Source organism: Homalodisca vitripennis, chromosome X, assembly GCF_021130785.1.
Source record: "Homalodisca vitripennis isolate AUS2020 chromosome X, UT_GWSS_2.1, whole genome shotgun sequence".
Taxonomy (NCBI): Eukaryota; Metazoa; Arthropoda; class Insecta; order Hemiptera; family Cicadellidae; genus Homalodisca; species Homalodisca vitripennis.
Genome location: NC_060215.1, coordinates 147,644,573 through 147,662,366, shown reverse-complemented (window position 1 = coordinate 147,662,366; position 17,794 = coordinate 147,644,573). Strand labels below are relative to the sequence as shown.

At 34.9% G+C, this 17,794-nt stretch overlaps 1 protein-coding gene across 1 annotated transcript in view; it reads left to right on the top strand.

Annotated features, from left to right (window-relative positions):
• LOC124369662 (histidine decarboxylase-like) overlaps positions 1–17,794 on the top strand; it is a 79,787-nt gene that overhangs the window by 37,298 nt on the left and 24,695 nt on the right. The window contains exons 13-14 of the mRNA XM_046827712.1: positions 8,260–8,421; positions 11,136–11,276. Of these exons, the coding sequence (XP_046683668.1) occupies positions 8,260–8,421; positions 11,136–11,276 (303 nt within the window). The remainder of the gene's footprint in view (positions 1–8,259; positions 8,422–11,135; positions 11,277–17,794) is intronic.

Here is a 17,794-nt window from a genome sequence, read left to right as displayed (position 1 = left end):
TTCTTTTAATAATAATAATGATGTATTTCCATCTAAAAAATCATACAATTATTACAGTTTTCAATTATGGAAAATACTAACCTTCCTTAGCCAATCATGAAGGCTAGCTATACAGAAGAAAAATTTCACATCTCAGAGTCCATCTTTTATACATTTCATACAAAAATGTATCGGACTTATGCGGTATTACTCTTTTTGCATAAACTCGTACATTATGACTAAATCTATATAAGCAACAAAATAAATCATCAAAAACAACAGAAATACACGTGGTCTAAAAAACATTTTAAAAATTATTGAAAAAAAAATCTGATCCGAAATAACAATACTGTAATAAATATGAACGCGTAAATAACAATAATTAAATAACAGAACTAACTCTTAACACAGCTTAAACTAAATAATTCAAAACAAAAATTACAATGTATTTGTAGTCATTATTCATCCAACCCTCTTTTATATTAATAATATAAATTATAAACAAAAACAACTTATCACACAAACAGAGCTCTCAATCATTTACAGTATTTTTAGTTTATTGTAAGATATTTGATAATGGCACTATGTCTTCGTGTTAAAGTAACCACTTTTTTGTAAAAATTTAAATATTTCAAATTATTTGCTTTTTTTAAGTGTTGCAGTAACTCCATTATAAATTTTGGCCCAAGAAAAATCAATGATCTTAAAATACTTTTTAAAACTTTTGGTTTTCTAACCATATTTGCTGATCTACTTATTTAAAATAGTAATATTATTCACTGGGTCTCCTAAACGATAGGCGGTCACCTGTACCTTTCCCACATTGTTCCACGAAATGGAGCTCAGACGATGGACTGAACTGTGACTTTTTACTCGTACTTGTACCAAGGCAAGTAATGTAAAATTAGTTCTACCGAGATATTAATATTTTATCTTTAACGTGAATAAATACAGTGCTGCCTCTTAAATACAAGCTGGGTAAATAAATGTACATATTCCTCTAAGGACTGCAGTCCGTCCGCTGCCTTTTTTCATTTGTTTGAAATTTTACGCGTACCCGACCTATAAACACTTTATAACTATACCGAGTAAAATCTAATCACTTCCTTGCTGTTCTTAAAATTTAAGAAACAACTCCTCGAGAAAGCTTTCCAAGTGGAAACTTTGAAGCAAAATCCAGACTCCTGTACTAACGCAGACAAATTTGCGTTATTGACTGATGGAGAAGAACGTGTTGAAGAAGGTTACAACAGTGAATGAATTTAATACAGTTAGTGATTTTATTAACTGTACAGACGAAGTTATTTAGTCCGTGTGCGCGGCCGGTTGGTTAATCGTAGGGTTATGCGTGACGCGGGGTGTAGAGGGGTGTGTGATCATTCCTACAAACATTTCAACCTCAGAGCGGTGGTTTATTTAAACAGATAACATTTCGACATTCTCAATAAACGTGCAACATAGTGCAATGTTCAGTATCTATGGGACGTGCAGTAACATCAGATTCAAAACGTAAGTTAGTATTTTATTTCAGCTTTTTATTTCAAAAATAAATCCCTCCAGTATTTGGAGATCACATCATTCACAGAAGGTCTCAAAAGAAAGCCGTCAGAATTATTTCAAAATTAAACCCCAGAGAGTCGTACGTAGATGCCTTTAGAGAGCTTGGTTTGCTGACCCTGCCCTGTCAGGGTATAGATATAGATTCTATACCCTGACAGGGTATAGATTCTATACTATATTCTGCCCTGTCAGAATATAGATTCTCGATGTGGCCCTGTACTGTTGACTTAAATGCGAGTTGGAAAGGGGCAGGGATGTCCACCAATACGGGATTAGAGGCAGGGATAACTTTCGAGTCGAACAGCACAGAACGGCAGCTTTCGAACACTTGCCATCACAAGTTGGAGTCGACTAATCATTAGGCTCCCTGCGGGCATCAAACAACTCGATGAAACAAAAAAAATTTAAAAAATCTCGAGTAAAACATTTTTTATGTCAAACGCATTTCACTCAACTGATGAGTTCATGATGGGCCGCTGGGATGAACATTTTTGAAATTAACAACAACCACAAAACCCCCGGTCCCGGTTCTAATACATACAAATATTGTATTGCGTTGTATGTATTTAACTTGACGAATATCATTTATCTGATGTAGTTATGTATTTTATACAGTTACGTTGACGCATGCCGTGCAATATTGTAATTGTTTCACGCAACAAAGAATATTATTATTAATAGAATTTAATTCATGCATACAATTCTTTTCGGAAATGAACTTGAAAACAAACTAGTCGAAATCAAATTTAATATCATTCATTTTTCGGAGAGATCCGACAGCGAAATCGTGCAGTGCGCCCAGCTGTTTTTGTGGATGAAGACCTTTTAGAGGAGACTAATTCCGCGAATTTATTGGGAATGCTCCTTGATAGAGGAGTTACCTCAGGTATATTTTCAAATGTCTTAATATGGTTTATTATGGCCATATTCATTCACATTTAGCGTATAGAATAAGACTTTAGGAAGCTCGTTCAAAAACAAAATGGAGCGAGTTTTTAAATCCAAAACAAAAACTGTCAGAATGAAGTGTCGTGCAAGGAATCTTTTAGGGAGCTGGGATTGCTGACTTTGCCCTTCATCTATATTTCTATACTGTCTTGGTTTGTGCCGGGACGTTCACCAATATGAAACCAGAGGCAAGGCAACTTCAGAGCACTGCAACACAGACTGACGTTGTCTCAACACTAATTAGTGTCTAACTAATAAGGTTGGTATCAAACTAATCAACAAGCTCCCTGAAAGTGTAAAAACTACTACAACCAAAATCAATTCAGAACTCGTCTCAAACGCCTTTTGGTGTTAAAGCATTTTAGTCTATTGAAGAATTCATGATGAGCCACTGGAAAATTTAGAAATCAAGAAAAAACTCTGGGCCTGATATCGGAATGGATGCGTTTGTATGAATTTATAAAATGTATGTCTGACCGCTAGAAAACGTGTACATGGATTTTACAAAATTCATACAAGTTTAAGAGTGCGATATAATGTCATGTATTGTTAAATCCGATAAAGGGATTATTAATATTATTATTTTGGTAGACTTGTGATTTCAAATCGTACAGTTTCAAGACGGCTAAATTATAATTAAAATGTTTAAAAAAATAATGAGTTCTATAATGTAAAGTTCCAAAACGTTACGTGTCTAATAGTTTGTATTAAACATGGACCAGTTTTCAAAACGTCAAGTTTCATACGGTCCAGTAAAGTCTGTTCCAGATTTGCCGTGAATGTTGCCTCACGAATTTTGAAGGCGTTTCACTCGACAGTAGTTGCAGCCATGCTCAGCCAATGTTTTAAACTTCTAAACTTAATTTTACGCAAATTAAAACAAGATTGTTTGGTACTTTGAGTATTTATGCAAATACTGTTACTGTTCAATAAATAGTCCAATGAAATAAAAAGATAAGAGTAATAAATTACCCAGAAAACCTTTTCCATAAACACAACCAAACTAACTTATATTTAAAATCTATTAACTTTTTTGAATGTTCAGTCAAACATGTAATTAAACTTTAATATACAGTAAGTAATGTCAAGTTTCCTTTTATTGAATGTACGTAAACATAAAATAATATTATAGGTTTAGAAACCTCATTATTGATTCAATTATCTTTTTAAAAAGCATTGTATTGCAGCTATCTTTGTTTTAGACACCGACCTACCCTCGTGTTTATTTTTAGATGAAAGTAAATGCACTATAAACGCAGCATCGATCATACGCATTGTGTTACTGTTACATATTAAGACATTCTGTTTTATTATTATAATTATATTATTATTTCTCAAAACACATTTGCTTTCATACCTCTGTAACGAAAATGGCTGGCTATAGACAGGACAAGATTAAAACATAGTCGGAGTTATCATTACTATGTTATATTTTTTGTTGTTGTAAAAATAAATAAATTTACATTGTTAATGAAATAATATGATTAAAGAAAAACTAACTTTGTTACCATACCCAAAACTAAATTTGCAGGTAGTTTTTTGTCAACTTAAAACTATGATATACTCTTTTCGAATACAAATATTAAAAATTGTAAAGGTTTAGTTTATATATTATTTTATTTCATTTCAAAAACATTTCGTGCGCCACTAATATTTTAAAAATGTGGTGCACTAAAAATTGTCGTATTATATTTGAGAGTTTTTTGTTACTATACGGGTGTTGAGTTTAAGATACTTTGTTTGGAACTTATTATGTAAGGAATAAAGAAAGGTGTATTGTATTATTTCCATGATGATATTCATTTGTACAAAACATAACATACTTTTATTTTTATTTTAGTTAGTACTTTTTGTATTTTAGAGAAGTCTAGCATTTAAAATATTTTGAACAATGTTAAGGTAATATGTAAATAACATTGAGTTTTAATAAGTAGTGTTATAGAAGTTTCAATAAATAAATGTATAATTTTACTGAAGTTCACTCTAATATATTTGTAAACTTAATGTCATAAAATAATTTTAAACCATATAGTTTTATTAAACAATCCCGTTTTTTTGTCATAATATGCAATGAGTAATTGTATGCAATTAGTAATAGTAAGTTATGAGTTTTCAAACTTGTTTGGTTAAAAAAAGGCAATACCCTGAACGTTTTTAGTTTTTATGGAAATAATAACTGGAAGTTGTTGTGTTTAAGGCATTTTCTTTATTGCGTAAGCGCCAACATAAACTATCTACATAAAATGTAATGCAATTGCCGTTGTTGTAACTCTATATTGGTTAGTTTATGGTTAACTTTTAAACTCAGTTATGTCAACTTTTTGATTCGAGAATGACTAACAGAGATTGGAAATAAATGACATACACTGTATTGCTTCCTTGTTTGTATACAGATGTCCATAATTTCCAACTATAAATAATATATGTACAAAGACGGTGAACAAGATAGTTCGTGAATCAATCATATGTATGTCCATTAAGGGTACTAAACTAATCGTAAATATGATATGTCATATGTTATTTATTTTCGTTCTTTCATCACGCATAATCTACTATTTATAATTGTGTTAAAAGTATACCGTACATAAACACTTAAATACTACGAATCTCAAATATGCCTACTTCCGCTCAAAATTATCAGAGGGTTCCATCATATTACATAATATGTGATTTACTAAGATAATATATACGTACTCAAATTTAAGGACTCCAACTGGGCTAAAACACTAGTAGTTTAATTATTAGTTACTGGAGCTATGCAACCATATATCGAAGAATTGTTTTCTAGGCCTCGAAGTACAGCTTTTTAAAGAGTGTAATATAGTATAATTTTGGGTTACGTAAATATCGTTTTATTTTTAACTCATACCATTTTAAGATAATTCCCCTGAGTACAGTAGTAATTAACACTTCTTTTGATAACTCCACTTGAAACTAAAAAATTTAAAGTAAGCAATTTAGGCAGTTTTGAAATTAGACCCAAATAAAAACGGTTGAAAATTAAATTGTTAAAATATTATAATACGTAATAAGTTATACCTTCAGAGAGTGGCATATTTGGTTTCATTTATAAAAAGTTTAATTCCGTTATGAAATTAATATCACCACTTAGCTTACAGTCCAACTATTGTAAATTGAAATGAAGAGATGGTTCAAGTAGCCAACAGATATCTGAGGAGAGTTCTGTATGCCGTCCATATGAAGTACCTGTTTATCAGCAGGAAACAGTCAGCGAAAGAGAGTGCAATTAATAATATAGGATGACAATTAAAATTGCCGTCACTGCAATATACGAGTATTGCGTGTTCTTCAAATGATGAAGCAATTATACTGGCTAATCTAATTACTATATTACTTACACTAAATTTCTAATGAGATATGTTTTATTTATTTAGCAACAATTCTAACTTAAATTGTATACCTCAAAAGGAAAAGTTATAAAATTTGACTGATATAGTACTAACATTGTCTTAAAGCAGTTTTATTCCAATAACTATTTTGCTATCACGTTCAGAAATCTATTTAGTTCATCATCAGTTATCATTTTGTACTTAATATAATGATGATCATTACACAGATTATTTTCTGTATTCCTCAAACACGAGAACTAAGAGTACAGGGCATTCCTGGAGTACAGAGCTAGGCAGTTCAATAGAGCCTGAAATGAACGTAATGCACCCCACAGGCTGTTCCAAAGTTGAGTGAACTTGACATTTAAAAACTTGACCATTTGAAACAGCCACAAATTTAACTTCAAATAACAACTTTGGTGTCTGAAACTGGAGGTTTGAAACCTCTTTTGTTTCGTTTTAAAGAATACTACATCTTTCCTGTTTGTAAATAGTTTTAAATAATACTTTATGTTGTGAAACGCACCGTTTTGAAACGGCCCCGTAGTCGACTTTATGATCAGTATTGCCCAAGCAGCGCGCCCGTATCAATTATTTCATCTGTAAACAATAGCATTTTAAATAAAGAAAACGTTTTATAAATGTTGCAGATATGTTATTATTTTATGAACAATTTTCCAAGAGCAACGGATACACTAGGCGAAGCTGAGTTGGACATCGTCACTAACAATTGGATGAGTCCAGTATTTTCTCTTGCGACGGCGGCGAACAACCACCAACGCACACAAAGCTGTCACTGTATTTTTGTTTAAACTCACTTTAAATATATTCATGTTTTCTGCTATGGACGGTCACCTAACTAAGACAATTCGTGGATACTCCGGTTTTCCATGTGTGGCGTGTGGCCGAACCTCGTGGCGGGATTTCAAGCAGCGGGAACACAAGATACTTTACCGCGGGAAAAAACGCACGTATGGCCGTAGCCATAAGGGACATAAATGTGTTACTTTTTTTCGACATTGTTTAGTTTCTTCGCGTAGGAGACTGCGTGATAAAGTTATAATAATCTGACAACTATAATGGCTGTTCTATTGTTCGACAAATTTCGTAAACTTTTTTAAGCTATTATTCTGTTTTAATCAGCTGTTGCTGAGTTCAGTAACTCCACTTCACAGGTGATAGATCTTAGCTTCCTTAGAATATGGAGAGTAAGGGACAAGAACCTCATCACAACACTGATCAAAGCCAAATTTAATGCTCCAGCTGTACGTATCTTTTGAAAGAAGCATTCTCATGTTTTTGTTTAGAGTAATTGCGATAATCATAGACGTTAAATAGAGCTTCTAAAACTTACTATCAGGAGAGCATAAATGATTCAAATACATACTGTAACATGGCATTGGATATTATTTTATAAAACAGCAAAAATAGACTTGAAAAATTCCAGGATGATACCCACATTGTGGGAAGTCTTTTAACTTTCTTAGTTGCGTTTAATGGCATTGAGTTCATAGAAGGGAATTTTAGCTGTTAATAATTTTAGAATAGGATTTTGATGTAAAATCCTATAATCCAAAAACTTGGCAGATGTTGATTTCTCAGTTTGGCCATCCAGAAGGATTCGACGTTGCTTACTTAGTTATAAATAGGCCTGTTTGTGAATGAAATTTCATTTTCAGCATCGGCTAAAATATATTTAAAAAACAGTTGCCCAACAAAATCAAATAACTATAGGTCTATATTCATATCATCAACCACGAACTCAATCTATGAAAAATTATTCTTAGATTAATTGATAAGTGTTTTCATGAAATAATATCGCATACATTGTGTGCTATTTTAAAGAAAATGGGTTTGAAGCGTTAGTGCGGTCACATACTTGATTGATGTAGTAGTTGAATGTTTAGATTACTTAATCCTGTAATTACCATTATTTTAGATTAATAAATAACTGTAGATTATACGGGGTAATTACGGGCTCCAACTTGCATGGATGTGGTTCCATATCAATGACCCAGCAGTCAACGTAATTTGTGGTGTCCCCCAGTGATTAACTCTGAAGCCCATTTTATTTTTCACTTTATATAAATTATGCACGTAAAACAATAATCAGGTGCTCTGTTCAAACAACTGATCAGTACAATAGTATAATATAAATATGTGTTATGGTTAACAATATTAATTGAATTAAATAACTATATTTAACATTTTCTAAGCGTAAATTTGAAAACCGGTAACACTAAATCAAACTTTAATGCTCTGAAATAGTTTTTGGAAAATAATTACAGTCTTATTCAGATTGATGGACTTTTGATGTTTTTAAGAACTTATAAAATAACTCATATGACGGAAACAAGAAAGCATTCGGATATTTTTTAAGCAATAAATGGGATCTGTTTATTAATAATGTTTCTATTTTCAGAAACAAGAGAGAGAAATGCCGATTTTGGATCCAGTTTACTTCTAGCCAATTCGCCAATGTCACCGAAAATAGTGAACGGCAGCTACGCAGCTATCTTCGAGTTTGGTGGTCCATCTTTGCCCTTGAGCCATTTACTCAGCGTGCAAGCTAAAGACAGCCCAGGTATGTTCGTAAACATCAATTATTTTAGCACAAAAATTGAGATTATTTTGTAGTAAAGCAGTTGTTGCTTCGCCTTTGTCTTGCCAATGGCGCAGTGTAGTGGGTACAACGGTTATCGCAAGATAACCCGATCAAGTAACGTAGCGTGGCTGCTGCTTGGATGGGTGACCGCTGAGCGATCCTGTCCTTGCAAGCAGCCCGTCTGCCCGGCCGTTGGTGGTGGTTCGGAAGTCACCTTTAAGCCGTTGGTCCCCAGATTAAGTGTTAGAGAGTGCTTCTTAGCTCTAACTTAGCCTGGTAAAAATAAGACAGATTATTTGTGGTAGTTATCACAACACAGGCAGTGAGGGCGCTCGACAGATTATATCACTTTTAAGTAAAGCTAAATTTCTTGGTTATTATTTAATTTTAAGTGCAGAGAGTTTTAGCACTTCCTCTCCACAGTTATCTCCTTATATACACTCTAAAAAAATAGAGGAGTCCTGACTTTTTATTCACCTTTACGTACGCTACAATAGGTGGCACAAAGTGACCTCGAGATTCACAGGAATTCAGAGTACGATTGTTCCCGTCTATTTGTTATAGTCGTGGAGGTAGGGCTTTAAGAGACTATAAAGCAAGAAGAAACGATAACATCCTTCTCGGGACGATGGAGGAGCCTAATTATACTTTTCCACCATCAAAATGACAGGAGGGGACATCTGGGTCGTTAACAAACTGCGAATTCTGTCACCATGTGAGTCATGAGTGCCAAGAAGCCCATAGTTGCTTGAATGAGGTAAGAAAGCACGACTTCTTCAGACTCGTCCTCTTTCTGTGTAGGCTGTCTTCTGCCCAGCCCACATTCACTGAGGGTGACAAACAGTTATTCCTGATTTTATGGCGCTTGGTCAGAGGATGAATGAATTGATTTATTTCCCAACTACATTTACAATACTGCAATCTCAATTTTTTTTATTTACAAAAAGCAGCTTGAAACAAAAAAAGAAGAAGCGCCATAGAGAAAAGCATTGTCGTTGGAAAATGAGCCTGCATGGGTTATGATGCCTGGCGCAGACCCGAGTAATTTCTTTTGCTAAAATTAATAGCGGACTGAATATTTAACATTTATAAATTGTAAATATAATGAAAGAGGTAACAATTGTGTAATTGTTATGTGTAAGTGTTAAAGCGTGAAGTGTTATTAGGTTAAAAGTAGTTTACAATAGGATATAAACGCAAAAAGGGTAACAAGATCGCAACAGAGGATGCAATGATGACGCCGCAGTTATAACGGATGATGAAGGGAGGAAGGGGTGGCCATACACAGGTTCGACTGTTCGCCCGTAGTTCGTAGACAGCACTGCCTCTACATTCTCAGTAGACAATGACAACAACCACCGATTAACTTACAATTTTGAAACTGTTTACTGATATTTACAAAATGTACGTGAGCTGGGTAGTATGAGTTGGTTTTAAAAAAAGACAGATAATTGCAGATATAATTCCTGCAGATCTATAATAACGTGTGTTATTGGTGTGTTGAATTCCTTGAAAAAGATCATTTCAACGTTTATACATTTGAATTAAAAGAAATGTTATAAAAAGCTGACTTATTGTAAAAATGTTAGTTTCTTGAAATAAAATGGAGATTGTATATCTATGGCATTTCTCAAAAGCTAATTTTAAAGTAGATTTATAAACTGTGAACACGGATCAAGATTAGACGCGTAAGCTGCCCTCAAGAAATGATCCCAAATGCAAAAAGAGATTGCACGTATGCATAGTAAACCATTTCCATATTTTGAACGTCAAGAACATCCCTAAGGTTATCAACCCTACAAGATTCTCCTTCTTAATAAGGTCAATAACTGTTCTCCAAGACGGGTGCAGAAATTGCTGGACAACTTGGGCATCGACTTTAGGCCCGGCTTGCCACAACTTCTCTGACTATATTGGAGTACAAAAGTGGCCTAGAATTGTCTGCTGCCATATCTTTCGTGTAAATTAGAATATTTTTCATTTAAAAATGAGATTTATTTATTTATTATTCATTGCATTACTTATATTTGGCCGCACTAAGTTACGCATGATTTGTAGGTGAAGTTCAATAACTAGATACATAAATATATATATTATATTTTAATATGTTTAATTCGTAACAACGAGAAATAGGGATGAATTACATAAATTTGGTGGCTTAGGACAGGAACCTACACAGTAATGCACAAATTAATGGCAGTCATTCATTTAGAATAGTCCAATGCTGTGCAATTTAATTTTTGTATAGATATGAGATAAGGAGATGAGCAATAATTTGAAGGCTTGGACAAAGCAGGAAGGGTTTTGGAATAAGTATTATTTTAAATTGTTACTCGTGTTTGTATCACAATAGATCAAATGTATGTTAAAAGTATAACATGCAAGTTAAGTAGTGTAAGAAAGAGCTACCTTACCGATGCACAAAAGTTCGATGAGCTAAATTCAACATTCAAATTGAATCAACCCTTTCCACCAGGTAGCTGCATTATTTTAGATCCAAAATGTTTGTATCTATGTTTGTTTACTTTATTTGTACGATGTATAATAACCAAAGGTTAGTCCATGAAAATGTCATCCATTTTTCGTTCTCCCATTCGTAGCTAAGTACGGTTTTTGAATACCACGTTTCGCACGCTATACATGTCTTAGTTTGCTTTATAAGCCCGCACTCAACAATAGTCTGCTATTGACAGCTATGAGAAGACGCATTCGAGGTATCCTAATGTCGGGGAAGCAGTTCTCACTCGACTCGAGGATGGATTTGGTCCAAGGTTTCAACCCAGGTCAGGGCCCAAGCGACTTGCCAGGCACGGTTGAGGAAGACTCAGAGCCAGGTAAAGAGTTCATGATCAATACATTTTTCGTAAAGATTAAACTAAGTAAAATTGAGAAGATACAAATGGTTTTACGATATTAAATTTTCGAATTTTATTTTACTATGAATTTAATTTGTCTTTTAGTTCTCTATTATTCTGTTATATTTCCTTGTTATCTTTGTGGAAAGCTAACCTAATACAGGTATATTCTACATTCATGTTATGTGTAGCCTAGACGTTTTACCACACAGCTCCTTCAATAAGCGGATTCTAATTTATAGTTCAAGGTGTCATATTTTTTCTTGATTTCAGAATTATCATAAAGGCTTTGAATATACAGTAATTTATGTGTGTTGTGCTTGTTTTATTGAAATGTATATAATTACAGTTTATTTTTAAAATTGGGATTTGAGATTAATATAAATGTGAACTTATGCTTGAATTTGACTCATTGTATTATTTCTTGTGAATGCACGGCAATTAAGCTTTTTCTATTCATGAAGTCGTCTAATGGAGATTTAGTGCGGAATTGGAAATTGGGCATAAGTCGAATTGTATATGTTTCTTGGGACACAAGAGAGCGTAATGATATAAGAATATCACACACACACACACACACACACACACACACACACACACACACACACACACCACACACACACACACACACACACACACACACACACACACACACACACACACACACACACACACACACACACACACACACATCACCACCACCACCACCACCACCACCAGGTTTTAATATGTTTTCGAAAGTAAATTATTGTTATACAAAAATAACATTACTTCCAATCATACTCCATTCCATCCAACCAGAATAAAAATAAAAATTTCATATACTTATCTTCAAACATTGTTCTTTGAACTTGACCAGAAGGTGTCGCAAAGTTCCACTTAAAAGTCCTACCACTACTCGTGGAATAATAAATACTATTTCTATTTTTCTTGTATCTAGAAATGCATCTTAAAGTGGTGTCCAAAATTTTCTTTAAAAATAACGAAATCCAACCGAAAACCGCATTGACACCGCAATGACACCTTAGCTGTCATTTCATTGTTCAGGATTTTAAAAAATGAATGAAGAAAATAAAATTTGTTTTACATAATATGGTAGGTAAATTCGGAGAAGAGAAACAATAAAATTATATACATGTTTATAAATGAACTAGCTTTATCAGCGGTTAGCCAATGAGGTTATGGTGAAATGTCGTCACTTTAAGGTGACGTCATATATAAAACTTTTGAAATCGCATCTTCGGCACTTTTGTCGATTTTTTGAAGTTTTTGAGAAACGTCGTTCAAAGAAATTAATGGATACCGCGCACAGATAATATTTTGCGTTCAAACTTTTAAACATTTCGCTCAATAACTTTATTTGTATCAGGACTTCTGAACAAGATCGAATAACTTGAATTATAGAATATGTTTATACAATGTAGAAAATTTTAGTCAAGCAGCTTTAAATATTACTTTAAAATTTCGTGTTCATTTAAGACCAAACCTGCAGGATAAACAGTGCGAAATTTAAATTAAAGCTTTTTCAAATATTAATTTTGGATTAATAAATTAATAACGACAGTGCCAATTCAATATTACTTATTCCATTGTTTTATTCAATATAAAATACGTGAACTGTGTGCTTTAGAAAATTGTTGGGTTTTTCAGTTCATTGCAGTTTAACGTAATAATTTTAATACTTATTGCATACACTGTATCTATACGCACGGATCGTGATTCACCTTGTATTAAAAGTGATGCAGTTATTTATTTTATTTTATTTACAGTCTAATTAAACTAAATTTATACGATTAATTACACAAGAAATATCATAAAAAATCGCCTAATACGGTGAGATTATATTGTTTTATGTTTTTTTTCAAGAGTTGTTTTATTGTTTGTAGTGTTTATTTTTGTTAAAATTATAATCTGCATTTATGTATGTTATTTATATTTATAACATTGAACAGCCCCCTACAAATTTGTGCACGACAAAAAATGCAGAAGCATTTAAACATTACATCAGTCTAAATTACATTTGTTTCATCATACAAGTTCAATATTCCAACAAAATAATACACTAAGAGCACTTAAGATGATGCTTCAGATTTCTGTTTCTCAAGATATTCTGCTCGATATTGAGATCATAGTGCATAGTGAGGACACAGATGATGAAGAATCCTCAGCCTAACCGATACCACTGTCCTGTACTAATTGTTTCTAAGCACTGCCATAATGCTTCAGATTTCTGTTTCTCTAGAGATTCTGCTCGATATTGAGATCATAGTGCATAGTGAGGTCACAGATGAAGAAGAATCCTCAGCCTAACCGATACCACTGTCCTGTACTAATTGTTTCTAAGCACTGCCATAATGCTTCAGATTTCTGTTTCTCTAGAGATTCTGCTCGATATTGAGATCATAGTGCATAGTGAGGTCACATATGAAGAAGAATCCTCAGCCTAACCGATACCACTGTCTTGTACTAATTGTTTCTAAGCACTGCCATAATGCTTCAGATTTCTGTTTCTCTAGAGATTCTGCTCGATATTGAGATCATAGTGCATAGTGAGGTCACAGATGAAGAAGAATCCTCAACCTAACCGATACCACTGTCCTGTACTAATTGTTTGTAAGCACTGCCATAATGCTTCAGATTTCTGTTTCTCTAGAGATTCTGCTCGATATTGAGATCATAGTGCATAGTGAGGTCACAGATGATGAAGAATCCTCAGCCTAGCCGATACCACTGTCCTGTACTAATTGTTCCTAAGCACTACCATAATGCTTCAGATTTCTGTTTCTCTAGAGATTCTGCTCGATATTGAGATCATAGTGCATAGCGAGGTCACAGATGAAGAAGAATCCTCAGCCTAACCGATACCACTGTCCTGTACTAATTGTTTCTAAGCACTGCCATAATGCTTCAGATTTCTGTTTCTCTAGAGATTCTGCTCGATATTGAGATCATAGTGCATAGTGAGGTCACAGATGAAGAAGAATCCTCAGCCTAACCGATACCACTGTCCTGTACTAATTGTTTCTAAGCACTGCCATAATGCTTCAGATTTCTGTTTCTCTAGAGATTCTGCTCGATATTGAGATCATAGTGCATAGTGAGGACACAGATGAAGAAGAATCCTCAGCCTAACCGATACCACTGTCCTGTACTAATTGTTTCTAAGCACTGCCATAATGCTTCAGATTTCTGTTTCTCTAGAGATTCTGCTCGATATTGAGATCATAGTGCATAGTGAGGACGAAGAATCCTCAGCCTAACCGATACCACTGTCCTGTACTAATTGTTTCTAAGCACTGCCATAATGCTTCAGATTTCTGTTTCTCTAGAGATTCTGCTCGATATTGAGATCATAGTGCATAGTGAGGTCACAGATGAAGAAGAATCCTCAGCCTAACCGATACCACTGTCCTGTACTAATTGTTTCTAAGCACTGCCATAATGCTTCAGATTTCTGTTTCTCTAGAGATTCTGCTCGATATTGAGATCATAGTGCATAGTGAGGTCACAGATGAAGAAGAATCCTCAGCCTAACCGATACCACTGTCCTGTACTAATTGTTTCTAAGCACTGCCATAATGCTTCAGATTTCTGTTTCTCTAGAGATTCTGCTCGATATTGAGATCATAGTGCATAGTGAGGTCACAGATGATGAAGAATCCTCAGCCTAACCGATACCACTGTCCTGTACTAATTGTTTCTAAGCACTGTCATAATGCTTCAGATTTCTGTTTCTCTAGAGATTCTGCTCGATATTGAGATCATAGTGCATAGTGAGGTCACAGATGAAGAAGAATCCTCAGCCTAACCGGTACCACTATCTTGTACTAATTGTTTCTAAGCACTGCCATAATGCTTCAGATTTCTGTTTCTCTAGAGATTCTGCTCGATATTGAGATCATAGTGCATAGTGAGGACACAGATGATGAAGAATCCTCAGCCTAACCGATACCACTGTCCTGTACTAATTGTTTCTAAGTACTGCCATAATGCTTCAGATTTCTGTTTCTCTAGAGATTCTGCTCGATATTGATATCATAGTGCATAGTGAGGTCACAGATGATGAAGAATCCTCAGCCTAACCGATACCACTGTCCTGTACTGATTGTTTCTAAGCACTGCCATAATGCTTCAGATTTCTGTTTCTCTCTAGAGATTCTGTCGATATTGAGATCATAGTGCATAGTGAGGTCACAGATGAAGAAGAATCCTCAGCCTAACCGATACCACTGTCCTGTACTAATTGTTTCTAAGCACTGCCATAATGCTTCAGATTTCTGTTTCTCTAGAGATTCTGCTCGATATTGAGATCATAGTGCATAGTGAGGTCACAGATGAAGAAGAATCCTCAGCCTAACCGATACCACTGTCCTGTACTAATTGTTTCTAAGCACTGCCATAATGCTTTAGATTTCTGTTTCTCTAGAGATTCTGCTCGATATTGAGATCATAGTGCATAGTGAGGTCACAGATGATGAAGAATCCTCAGCCTAACCGATACCACTGTCCTGTACTAATTGTTTCTAAGCACTGCCATAATGCTTCAGATTTCTGTTTCTCTAGAGATTCTGCTCGATATTGGGGTCCTCATGGCTAGTGAGGACTCAAATGATGAAGAATGCTCAGCCTAACCGATACCACTGTCCTGTACTAATTGTTTCTAAGCACTGCCATAATGCTTCAGATTTCTGTTTCTCTAGAGATTCTGCTCGATACTGAGATCATAGTGCATAGTGAGGACACAGATGATGAAGAGTCCTCAGCCTAACCGATACCACTGTCCTGTACTAATTGTTTCTAAGCACTGCCATAATGCTTCAGATTTCTGTTTCTCTAGAGATTCTGCTCGATATTGGGGTCCTCATGGCTAGTGAGGACTCAAATGATGAAGAATGCTCAGCCTAACCGATACCACTGTCCTGTACTAATAGTTTCTAAGCACTGCCATAATGCTTCAGATTTCTGTTTCTCTAGAGATACTGCTCGATATTGGGGTCCTCATGGCTAGTGAGGACTCAAATGATGAAGAATGCTCAGCCTAACCGATACCACTGTCTTGTACTAATTGTTTCTAAGCACTGCCATAATGCTTCAGATTTCTGTTTCTCTAGAGATTCTGCTCGATATTGAGATCATAGTGAGGTCACAGATGAAGAAGAATCCTCAGCCTAACCGATACCACTGTCCTGTACTAATTGTTTCTAAGCACTGCCATAATGCTTCAGATTTCTGTTTCTCTAGAGATTCTGCTCGATATTGAGATCATAGTGCATAGTGAGGTCACAGATGATGAAGAATCCTCAGCCTAACCGATACCACTGTCCTGTACTAATTGTTTCTAAGCACTGCCATAATGCTTCAGATTTCTGTTTCTCTAGAGATTCTGCTCGATATTGAGATCATAGTGCATAGTGAGGTCACAGATGAAGAAGAATCCTCAGCCTAACCGATACCACTGTCCTGTACTAATTGTTTCTAAGCACTGCCATAATGCTTCAGATTTCTGTTTCTCTAGAGATTCTGCTCGATATTGAGATCATAGTGCATAGTGAGGTCACAGATGATGAAGAATCCTCAGCCTAACCGATACCACTGTCCTGTACTAATTGTTTCTAAGCACTGCCATAATGCTTCAGATTTCTGTTTCTCTAGAGATTCTGCTCGATATTGAGATCATAGTGCATAGTGAGGTCACAGATGAAGAAGAATCCTCAGCCTAACCGATACCACTGTCCTGTACTAATTGTTTCTAAGCACTGCCATAATGCTTCAGATTTCTGTTTCTCTAGAGATTCTGCTTGATATCGGGGTCCTCATGGATAGTGAGAACTCAAATGATGAAGAATGCTCAGCTTAACCGGTACCATCGTCTTGTACTAACTGTTTCTATGCACTGATGGATATGTTTGGATATGATAGGATAGATTGATATGTTTTTATTTCCGTGTTTTACGTGTTTTATGTTTAGGTAGCCTTCACTAATAGATAAGTGACAACACATATCATTCCTATAAATTTAGTTCTGTGTTGAATGGCCCAAGTGCACTTGTAGTATATACTGGGGTTGTAAGAGAGCTTACCTCCAATCAAAGAAATCCTAGTCAAGTTATCTGTATTTCCTGCTTTGTAGACAGGGCGTTTTTTCGCTATTTCTAGGTTTTTCTCTCCGATTTGGTTACTAAGAATTTATATATTGTTCGTGGTCTGCACAGCAGTAATCGTAAGATAACCGAATCAAGCAACATCGAACGTGGTTGCTGCTTGGATGGGTGACCGCTGTCCTTACAAGCAACCTGTTTGGCAATTATTGGTGGTTGGAATGTCACCTCTAATCCATTGGTCCCCAGGTTAAATCTTAGAGAGGGCTTCTTAACCATAACTTCATCTGGTAAAATTATTTCCTTTACTTTAGCTATTATAAACCCTTTCGGCTTATACTTAGGTCCTTATGGTGAATTGAACATACTAAGTGTTTTAAACTGGTTAAAACTTATATT